Source organism: Psammomys obesus, unplaced genomic scaffold (assembly GCF_907164565.1).
Source record: "Psammomys obesus unplaced genomic scaffold, mPsaObe1.curated_primary_1811, whole genome shotgun sequence".
Lineage (NCBI taxonomy): Eukaryota > Metazoa > Chordata > Mammalia > Rodentia > Muridae > Psammomys > Psammomys obesus.
Window position 1 is genome coordinate 601,486 of NW_026596130.1, and position 10,281 is coordinate 611,766.

The window sequence follows — 10,281 nt, forward strand, 5'->3', positions numbered from 1 at the left end:
GTGGTGGTGATGGTGATGATGGTGGAGGTGGTGATGATGGTGGAGGTGGTGGTGATGGTGGTGGTGGTGATGGTGGAGGTGGTGATGATGGTGGAGGTGTGGTGATGGTAATGGAGGTGTGGTGATGGTTGGGGAGGTGGTGGTGATGATGGTGGAGGTGATGGTACTTGTGATTCTGCCCTGCATCTGTGCCTGTGTGTTCTGCACCCCCAGGGCGTGATGGAAAGCCTGCAGAAGGAGCTCTGCCCCGGTTTCCTTCTTCCTTCTTCTCCAGGTGAGGAGCACTGCCCTACCCGCTCAGACATCGACTCAGCCAGTATTTTCATTTCTCAAATGAAGGGAGCAGGCCCTGAGGGAGAGAAGCCTCCCCGCATGCCAGTGGGGGCTCAGACGTGAGCAGCAGGCCTTCGTCCCCGCCTCAGGACCCTAGAGTCAGACGATTGCTGCCTGGCGTGCAGCTATGTGCTAGGTGCTGGGGACAGGTGCAGGACGGCGGCAGCCGCGCCCTGCTCGAGCTGCGTCTCCGTGGAGAGATCAGAGCTGTTTACCAGAGGTCAAAGGAGCACTGGGCCAACGAGATGGCACAAGCCTGCAATTACAGCTGACAGGGAAGCTGAGGCAGGAGGATGGCTGTGAAAGGTCAGCCTGGGGACGCAGAGCAAGATCCTATCCCAAAACAACAAGGAAACGGCCGGTGAGACGGCCTGACGGTGAAGGGCTTGCCGCCTAGTCTGACCGCCTGAGTTCCACCCCCAAGGCCACAGGGTGGAAGGAGGGAACGTACTGTGCTCCGGAGACCAGTGCTCTAACCACCGCAGGCACTGTGCAGCCCGCACACGTCCACACGCGGCGCTTTCTTTGGTAAAGAGCTGAGTGGTACACACCTAGCTTGTATAACGCCCCGGGCTCCGCCCTCAGCACGGCAAGATCGGAAGGAAAACAAAAAACCTTGAGGCCAGAGGGCGGGGCTGGAGAGGCGCTTGTTGCCCCCGTGCGGGTTCCCACACCCACAGAGCAGGGGCTCTGCCTCCCTCCTCTGGCCACCACTGGCACAAGCCACAGTGCCACACGTGTGCGCATACGCACCTGCCGGCAAGGCAGTCACCGTCAGGCGCAGTGGCACACGCCTTCAGTCGCGGCTCTCAGGAGGCAGAGGCGGGGGGGGGGGATCTCTGTGGGCTCAAGGCCAGCCTGGTTCACAGTGAACCACAGGGGCCTACACAGTGAACGCTGCCTCAAAAATAAAACGTCGATAACTCCAAATGCAGGCTTTTAAAATAAAACGCGCCTGGACGAACGGGTCTGACCTCACAGATGGGCGTGGCTGGGCAGGCCAGTCACAATTCACCGTTCATCAGCTCACACTCCTTCCCGACCCCTACCGTAACCGGTTTGCCTTATTTAAAGATAGAATCCCATTCTGTAGCCCAGCTGGCTCCAGACTCGTGACCTTCCTGCCTAGCATGTCCCCGCGCCGAGATGGCAGATAGGCTATCCGGCATGCCACCTGCCTTTATCGTTTTCATATTCTCCAGCAGAAGATACTCTTTAGATGATAGCGTGAGAAGAGACGATTTTCAAGGCAGGTAGGGTAAGGAAAGCACCCAGGGGCTGCTCCAGAGCAGGCAGATGCGCATTTAAACCCCAGCGCCTGCCAGCACGCAGACCTCCCGCCAGCTACCCAGCCTCTCCGCGCCTCGTTTCCTCAATACCGGGATGTAAGTGATAAATCCAAACCTGCTTGGCTACTCATGGTTCTGAAGTGACGGAACAGGCCCAGCTGGAGATGCTGAGATGGAGACGGGCAGGGACTGAGCTGAGACTGAGCGGACCCTCTGAGGGAGGCTCCTTAGAGGCTCCGCTGTGACAGCGGGGGGGGGGGGGGGTAGAGAGCTCACAGAAATCAGGGGCGTGACAGAGCCTGCTGAGGGCTGAGGATGGGAGCTGTGGCATGACCTAAGCAGGACAGCAAGGTCAGGGCTGGAGGTATTGCAGGAATCCAGGTAATGGGTGTGAGGACATCCCACCAGCAGCAGAGGAAATACAGGCTACGACACCCCCCAAGAGCAGAGCCCACCGTCACTGCCCTCTCCTGGCAGTGCTCTGGGATGGGAGAGTGAGGACCCCCTCACCCCCACCCTCCCCTGTTCTCTCTTCTAGCCCTGGGGCGTTGTTTTCCGTACCCCAACATCAACGTCACCTTACCGGAATTCTCCATCGATAACTCCACTGTCTCTAAGGGGATCAGGTAGATGACACCCTCGCTCCCCGCCCCCATGTCCCTTCTTACCCGCAGCCCCATCTGACCGCCCCTCCCCTCCAGTGGCCTCCTTGACAGCATCAATTCCCGGGACATCTCTGTGAAGATCTTTGAAGATTTTGCCCAGTCCTGGCACTGGATCCTCGTGTGAGTCCATGGCTTCCCCAGGAGCCAGCCCCTGCCCTCCCCGCCTCGGGTCTGCCCTTCCCGGACCCTCTTGCCCCAAGTCTACACGTGGAGCCTGGAGCCGGGCTGTGAGCCCACGGGAGCTAGCTGAGAACCGACCCTGAGGCAGGGTGGGGGTGTTTGTATCCAAAAACCAATCTATGAACACTTGAGACATTTGAGATCGGAAGGAAAGGAACCTGGGGAACCCAGAAGGGCTTGGGGTGAGGGGGCGGCCCTCACGCTCGCCCCTTGCCTGCAGGGCGCTGGGTGTGGCTCTGGTGCTGAGCCTGCTGTTTATCCTGCTCCTGCGCTTCGTGGCGGCGCCCCTGGTGCTGCTCCTCATCGTTGGCGTGCTCGCCGTGCTGGCCTATGGCATCTACCACTGCTACCAACAGTACCGAGTGCTGCGGGACCAGGGCGCCTCCATCTCCCACCTGGGCTTCACCACCAACCTCAGTGCCTACCAGAGCGTGCAGGAGACCTGGCTGGCTGCACGTGAGTGCCCCCCCCCGCCCGCCCCCTCCAGCCGGTGGGCCACCAAGGGCTGCCCTGGACGGGTGAGCCTGGCCCTGACAGGGACCACCGCCTGCCGTCCATCCCCACGCAGTAATTGTCCTGGCCATCCTGGAGGGCGTCCTGCTGCTCATGCTCATCTTCCTGCGCCAGCGGATCCGAATTGCCATCGCTCTGCTGAAGGAAGCCAGCAGGTCAGGGCCTGCCTGTGAGGGAGAGGGGGCCTTCGGCAGGGGCGCTGGCCAAGTCACGGGAACCCCAGAGGAGAAAGGCAGAACTGTCCAGCGGGTAACACTGCGTTGCAGCGGGTTTTGTTTGCTTGTTTTTGAGACAGGGTGGGATTCTGTAGAACTCGGCACTCTAGAGCAGGCTGGCCTCCAGCTCACAGAGATCCGCCTGCCTCTGGGCCTGTCCAGTGCTAAGGCTGAAGGCGTGCACCACCACTGCCTGTCGGTTCAGCCTCTTAGGGCCTCAGTTTTCCTGTCTGATTTCTTTTGTTGTCATTGGGAGAGGGTAAGATTTACTTATGGAGCAGGAGCGCCATGGCAAACACTTGTAATCCCAGCACTCAGGGAGGCAGAGGCAGGCGGATCTCTGTGAGTTCGAGGCCAGCCTGGTCTACAGAGCCAGTCCAGTACAGCCAAGCCTACACCAAAAAGCCCTGTCTCAAAAAACGAACAAGCAAACAAAAAAGGTTTATTCACTGTTGCTTTATGTATGGGTGTTTTGCACCACAGGCCTGATACCCATGGAGGCCAGGAGAGGGCGCTGAATCCTCTGGAACTGGAATTACACACAGTTGTGAGCCACCATGTGGGTGCTGGGAACCGAGCTCAAGCCCGCAGAGAGAGCAGCCCATGCGTGCATGCTCTTAACTGCAGAGCCATCTCTGTAGCCCAGACCAATGGCAAAGCAGCTATGTAAGTGAGGCTGACCTTGAACTCCTGTCTCCCTGCCCCACAAGACGGTCATGAGAGTCTCGGGGCAGCAAAGGTTGGCCTCAAACTCACCAAAGTGTTGAAGATGTCCTTGAACACATCCTTCTGCATCTGCCCCCAGTGGTGGGCGAGTACCACCAGGCCTCATTTACACCGCGCTGTGGCTCTAACTCAGGCCTCCTGTAGGCAAGCTCCTGTGCCACCCCCTACCCCTGCCATTCCTGCGAGGCCGCGTCTCGCCTTTTAGCCCAGACTACCCTCAAACTGGTGGCAGCCTGCCACCTCGGCCTCCCGGTGCTGGAAGGGAGAGTATGTGCCACCACGTCCAGGCTCCCTGTGGTAAGACGCTCTAAACATCAGCCTATACCTGCCGGGGGCGTTTCTGAGGACTGAATGCATTAGTGCTGGCTTAGTGCGGAGAACATGGCACCAGACCCCGGGGAGCCGAGGTGCTCGCTCTGCTGCGTGCCCTGCCTGGAACAGGGCATGGAAGATGAGCGCTGTGGCCCTGTCTCTGGGGAAACAAGCGGGCCGGAGACGGGGTCCACGGGGAGATGAGGCGCAGGGCTGAGGCCCCGGCGGACCGCTCTCTTCCCACAGGGCTGTAGGGCAGATGATGTCAACTATGTTCTACCCTCTGGTCACCTTCGTCCTCTTGGTCATCTGCATTGGCTACTGGGCCGTGACCGCCCTGTATCCTTTACACAGCCCCCACTGGAGCTCCAGGGGGATGGGGGGAGGGCAGGCGGGTCCTGTGCGGGGGTGGGAGGGGACTGAGGGGCGAGGGAGAGCGTGGGTTGAATGCCAGCCTCCCGTGTAGGGTCCCGGGGGCAGCCATTTCGGGGTGTCGTGGGGCTGACAGCTGGCGCCATGCTTTCCTTGACTCCTCTCTGGGTACCTGGCCACATCCGGGCAACCCCAGTACGTCTATTGGGTGTACAACACCAGCACACCAGGCTGTGAGGACGCGCCTGTGAACAAGTCTTGTGACCCCTTGGTGAGAAGGGCTGGGGTGGGTGCTGAGGGGGCCTCGGGGGTCAGGTAGCCCGCATTTCCTCTGGTGCAGAAGGCCCGAGGGGGCGCATGGGAGCTCCCTTAGCTCTGCAGCTGAGTCACCCGTTCTGTGACAGTAAGATGGAGGCTGAAGGGAAGGTGGGAGGCTGAGCAGCGTGCCGACCTCTCTCCAGGCTGTCCAACACTTCCTTCCTCCTCCGGGGCTGCTCCCCCTGCCGATGCTAGTCTGGGTGGCTGGGTTAGGAGTGTTCTGGCCTTGGTCCAGTGCAGGGCACAATGTCTCCGAGCTGACGGAGGCCCCAGCGGGCTGCATTGTCTTATGTTCTCCAAGTCCAGGGGACAGGCACTGGGAAGGCAGGGGAGTGGGGGAGGGGTCTGTACTTTCCCTGTCTGCCCACCTCCCAAGCGGAGGCCGAGGACCAGGAGCTCAGCGCCAGCTCTGTTACACAGCCAGTCTGAGGCCAGCCTGAGCTATGGGGGGCTATCTCGAAGAAACAGAGCAAAAAGCCGCAAGCGGAGAAACAGGCTGGTTCTGTTGTTTTTGGTTTTCCGAGACAGGGTTTCTCTTTATAGCCCTGGCTGTCCTGGACTCTTCTTATAGAGCAGGACAGCTAAGGCTACACAGAGAAACCCTGCCTCAAAAAACAAAACAAAGTAAACAAACAAACAAAGAATCCCCACACAGAAACCAGAAGGCTCCTCTAGGTTTGTAAAAGACATACTGTTCTGCGTCCTCACTCATCCTGACACACCCCCACAGTGGTCTGCTGGAAAGGGGGGCTTTTGTGCTCTCTCTCTTTTCCTTTCTTTTTCTTTCTTGAATCAGGCCTACTCGATATGGCCTCAGACTCACACAGATCCACCTGTCTCTGCCTCCACATGCTGCGGTTAGAGGCATGCAGCACCCCATGCCTGGCTTTATTCCAAGCTGGGCTCTTCCCTCAGAAACCATGTTCTCTGGATTTGTTTAGTTCTAAATTGTTCATAAGCGGAACTGACCATAGGTGGTGAGCCCCTTCGCCCAGATCCCACAGCCTCAGCTTCCTGTAAAAACCCCCTTCTCCTTTCCCTCCTCGGCTTCTGCAGTGTTTGAGCCCAGGGCCTCAGGGCCTCAGGCGTGAGCTACATTCCGTTTTGTTTTTTTTTTTTTTTAGATTTATTTATTTTATGTGTATGAGTGTTTCATCTGTATTTACACCTGCAGAAGAGGGAGTCAGTTCACATTATAGATGGTTGTGAGCCACCATGTGGGTGCTGGGAATTGAACTCAGGACCTTTGGAAGAGCAGCCAGTGCTCTTAACCTCTGAGCCATCCCTCCAGCCCCGTGAGCTACATTCTTGACCGTCCCCGGGACTCGCAGTCTCTCTCCCAGCCCCCGCCTGTAACTTCCGGAGTTTTGCAGGGTCCTACACAAGCTCCCATCTCTGGGCTGCACGGGGAGCCTCTGGGCAGTTAAGAAATATTTCCCCTCCCTTTTTAAGAGTTATTATTTCTCTGTCTTACCGTGATGCATGTGAGTGTCGGGCCTAGTCTGTGCTCCACATGGTTCTTGCTGTCTAAAGAGGCCAGAAGAGGGCGTCGGGTCCCCTGGAAGTAGAGTTGCAGATGGTATGAGCCAGCAGGTGGGAGCTGGGAACGGAGCCGGCTCGCTTGCAGGAGCAGCCAGTGAGTTCATCCACTGAGGCAGGCTTAGCTCGCTCGTGCACACTCTCTCTCCTCTCTCCCTCTTTCTGTCTCCCTCTCTCTTCTCTCCTTTTTTTTTTTTTTTCTTTCTTTCCAGGCTGGCCTGAAACTTACTCTGTAGCCCATGCTGGCCCACATTCATGGTGATCCCCCTGCCCCAGCTTCCTTGAGTGCTGGGATTATAGGGGTAAGGTAGCACCAGGTAATTTGAATACAGATTCTGACTCTCTGCTACTTTACCTGTAAGTACGGTAAGATGCATCTCAAATAGCATTTGTTTGTTTGTTTATCTACTTATGGACAGGGTCTCATGCAGTTCAGGCTGGCCTAGAACTTGCTATGTGACAGAGGTTGACCTTGAACTTCTGATCCTCCTGACTCTACCTCCCATGTTCTGTGATTACAGGTGTGCCCAAACATGCATGTTTAAAAAAAAAAATGATTTCTTTATGTACATTTTTTGTCTATGTGTAGCCTTGGCTGTTCCTGGAACTCATTATGTAGGCCAGACTGGCCTTGAACTCAGAGATCCGGCTGCCCCTGAGTCCCGAGTGCTGGGACCACAGGCGTGTGCTGCCGCACCTGGCACCTTACGCAGGGTCTTACGTGATGGCCTTGGGCTTGCCAGGCGAGCCTCCACCAACTGGTCCACTTCCCCAGCCCGTAACAGATGACAGAAAGGCAGAGCCGAGGACTCGGCTAGAGCTGTCTTCTGTTCAAGAAGCCCCGATTCCACACCAGGAACAGGGGGAGAGGGGAGAAGAGGAAGGAGGAGGGGAAGTCCAAAAGCCGGACATGAGCCTCAGCTTGGTGTGAGGGTATTGCAGGTTGTGTGAGGATTGGGGTTCCGTCCTGAAAAAACCATGTGGGTAAACACGCATGCACCACACACACACACACACACACACACACTCACATGCTCACACACTCACATACATACACACGCACACACACACACACACTAACATGCTCACACACTCACACACATACACACGCATGCACACACACACACTGACCGTTTCACTGTCACGGACAACAGAATCACTGTGGTGTCATTAAATGCCCACAGCGTCTTGGCGGTGCCGGAGAGGCCCCTCCAGGAGGCTGCCGGGAGAGGAAGAGGGAGCGTGCTGAAAGCGCCCACACACTGGCTCGCCCAGGCGCTCTGGATAGCTCCGGGCCGGTCTGAAAGCAGGAAGCTGGTTGGTCACGCCGTGGCAGGGCTGAGGCGCTGAGTCTGGAGGCCGCTAGCCACAGGGATGGCCAAGGATCTGCCTGCAGCTCCTGGGGTGAACCTGCTGTGTCCTTGTCACCCCCAGGCCACACCCAACAACTCCTCGTGCAAAGAGCTCACGTGCGTCTTCCAGGGCTACTCGTCCACGGGCGTAGCCCAGCGTTCTCTCTTCAACCTGCAAATCTACGGGGTCCTGGGGCTCTTCTGGACTGTCAACTGGGTCCTGGCCCTGGGCCAGTGTGTCCTTGCTGGGGCCTTCGCCTCCTTCTACTGGGCCTTTCACAAGCCTCGAGACATCCCCACTTTCCCCTTGTGCTCGGCCTTCATCCGCACCCTCCGGTGAGCCATGGGAGGCCCCCTAGGGAGATGTCAGCCCTAGGCGTACCGGGCACTGCCGGTGTGCCTCAGCTTACCTCACTGCCCTCTGCAGTTACCACACGGGCTCGCTGGCATTCGGAGCCCTCATCCTGACCCTTGTGCAAATAGCCCGGATCATTCTGGAGTACATCGACCACAAGCTGAGAGGTGAATGGGCGGTGGGGGCGGGGGCAGGCGGGGCAGCGGGAGCCTGGGTGAGGGCCCGGCAGGCAGGAGGCAGCGGCCTCCCTCGAGTGGGCTTCCTTTGTCCGCAGGAGCCCAAAATCCTGTGGCCCGTTGCATCCTCTGCTGCTTCAAGTGCTGCCTCTGGTGTCTGGAGAAGTTTATTAAGTTTCTCAACCGCAATGCCTACATCATGGTGAGCATGGCCCCAAGCAACCCCCCGCCCTGTGACCCTTGGCTCCGCCAGCCTGTGGGCAAGCTCGCTGGAGTGTGGCTCTGACCTTCCCTGCTCCCCTTAGATCGCCATCTATGGGAAGAATTTCTGTGTCTCAGCCAAAAATGCCTTCATGCTGCTCATGAGGAACATTGTCCGGTGAGGCTGCCCTGCCGTGCCCCCGGTGGCCCCCTCCCCACTTCTCCCATCCCAACGCCAGCCTCAGGGGCAGAGAGCTCAGAAAGGCCGAATGCTTGCTCCCCTGCTCTGCGCCTTGAGAGGGGGCTAGAGCTGCCTCGTGGCCCGCACCCCCGCCGGGTCCTCACCCCCCCCCCCCCCCCCCCCGCTCCTCACCCCGGTCTGCCCTGGCTTCCACGCAGGGTTGTTGTCCTGGATAAGGTCACAGACCTGCTGCTCTTCTTTGGGAAGCTGCTGGTGGTCGGAGGTGTCGGTAAGGGTCGATACCGGGTTCTCGGTGTCAGGTGCCCCCTGGGGTGCGGGAAGGGGGTCCTTAGAGAACAGCGCTGACCCCAGACTCTCTCCCTCAGGCGTCCTGTCCTTCTTCTTTTTCTCCGGCCGCATCAAGGGGCTGGGGAGAGACTTCGAGAACCCCAACCTTAACTATTACTGGCTGCCCATCATGGTGAGTGACGCCCTCTGGCCCACCCGGGTCCCCAGGGGCGCCCAGGGGTCCCAGTCGGTCTTGTCTTTTGCAGACCTCCATCCTGGGGGCCTACGTCATCGCCAGTGGCTTCTTCAGCGTTTTCGGCATGTGTGTAGACACGCTCTTCCTCTGCTTCCGTGAGTGTCCCCCCGCAACCGCCTCCCCCCTGGAAACCTCTTGACTCTTCGGGCGTCTCTTGGAGACCAGTTGCTTGTAGCTTCGTGAACTGAATGAGTCAGAGGGAATGTCTGCAGACATCCCAAGGCTGGAGGTTTGAGGGGAAAAGCAAGGAACAAAGCCTGGGTGTTCTCAGAGAGGGGACCTTCTCAGACCGAGGCCTGGCTGGGAAATGGAGGTAGGGGTTAGCACTTTCCGGGAGGTAGTCATAGTTAGGCATTTTCTTCTTTTATGTAGTTTCTTAGAGGGCAGGAGCATGCAGGAAGATGAGACAGGGTCACACTACATAGCGCAGGCTGGACAGGAGCTAGTTAAACCTAAGGCTAGCTCAAACTGCTGCCTCAGCCCCCAAGGGCTGGAATTATGGTGCTTTTTTGTCCTGGTGGCGACAGTGACCGTGATATAGAAGCCAGAGCCTTGTGCCGGCAAAGCAGCAATGCCCACCATCGAGCCATTCCCACCATCGAGCCGTTCCCACCATCCAGCCATTCCCACCAACCAGCCATTCCCACCATCCAGCCATTCCCACCATCCAGCCATTCCCACCATCCAGCCATTCCCACCATCCAGCCGTTCCCACCATCCAGCCATTCCCACCATCCAGCCATTCCCACCATCCAGCCGTTCCCACCATCCAGCCATGCCCACCATCCAGCCATGCCCACCATCCAGCCATTCCCACCATCCAGCCATGCCCACCATCCAGCCATTCCCACCATCCAGCCATGCCCACCATCCAGCCATTCCCACCATCCAGCCATTCCCACCATCCAGCCATGCCCACCATCCAGCCGTTCCCACCATCCAGCCGTTCCCACCATCGAGCCGTTCCCACCATCCAGCCGTTCCCACCATCCAGCCATTCCCACCATCCA

General features: G+C 58.3%; 1 protein-coding gene across 1 annotated transcript in view; it reads left to right on the forward strand.

Moving 5' to 3' along the window:
• Positions 1–10,281, forward strand: part of Slc44a4 (solute carrier family 44 member 4) — a 15,472-nt gene that overhangs the window by 4,368 nt on the left and 823 nt on the right. The window contains exons 7-20 of the mRNA XM_055592025.1: positions 214–274; positions 2,161–2,248; positions 2,324–2,407; positions 2,688–2,923; positions 3,036–3,135; positions 4,480–4,572; positions 4,774–4,876; positions 7,897–8,150; positions 8,242–8,336; positions 8,444–8,547; positions 8,651–8,724; positions 8,946–9,016; positions 9,114–9,208; positions 9,282–9,366. Of these exons, the coding sequence (XP_055448000.1) occupies positions 214–274; positions 2,161–2,248; positions 2,324–2,407; positions 2,688–2,923; positions 3,036–3,135; positions 4,480–4,572; positions 4,774–4,876; positions 7,897–8,150; positions 8,242–8,336; positions 8,444–8,547; positions 8,651–8,724; positions 8,946–9,016; positions 9,114–9,208; positions 9,282–9,366 (1,543 nt within the window). The remainder of the gene's footprint in view (positions 1–213; positions 275–2,160; positions 2,249–2,323; positions 2,408–2,687; positions 2,924–3,035; positions 3,136–4,479; positions 4,573–4,773; positions 4,877–7,896; positions 8,151–8,241; positions 8,337–8,443; positions 8,548–8,650; positions 8,725–8,945; positions 9,017–9,113; positions 9,209–9,281; positions 9,367–10,281) is intronic.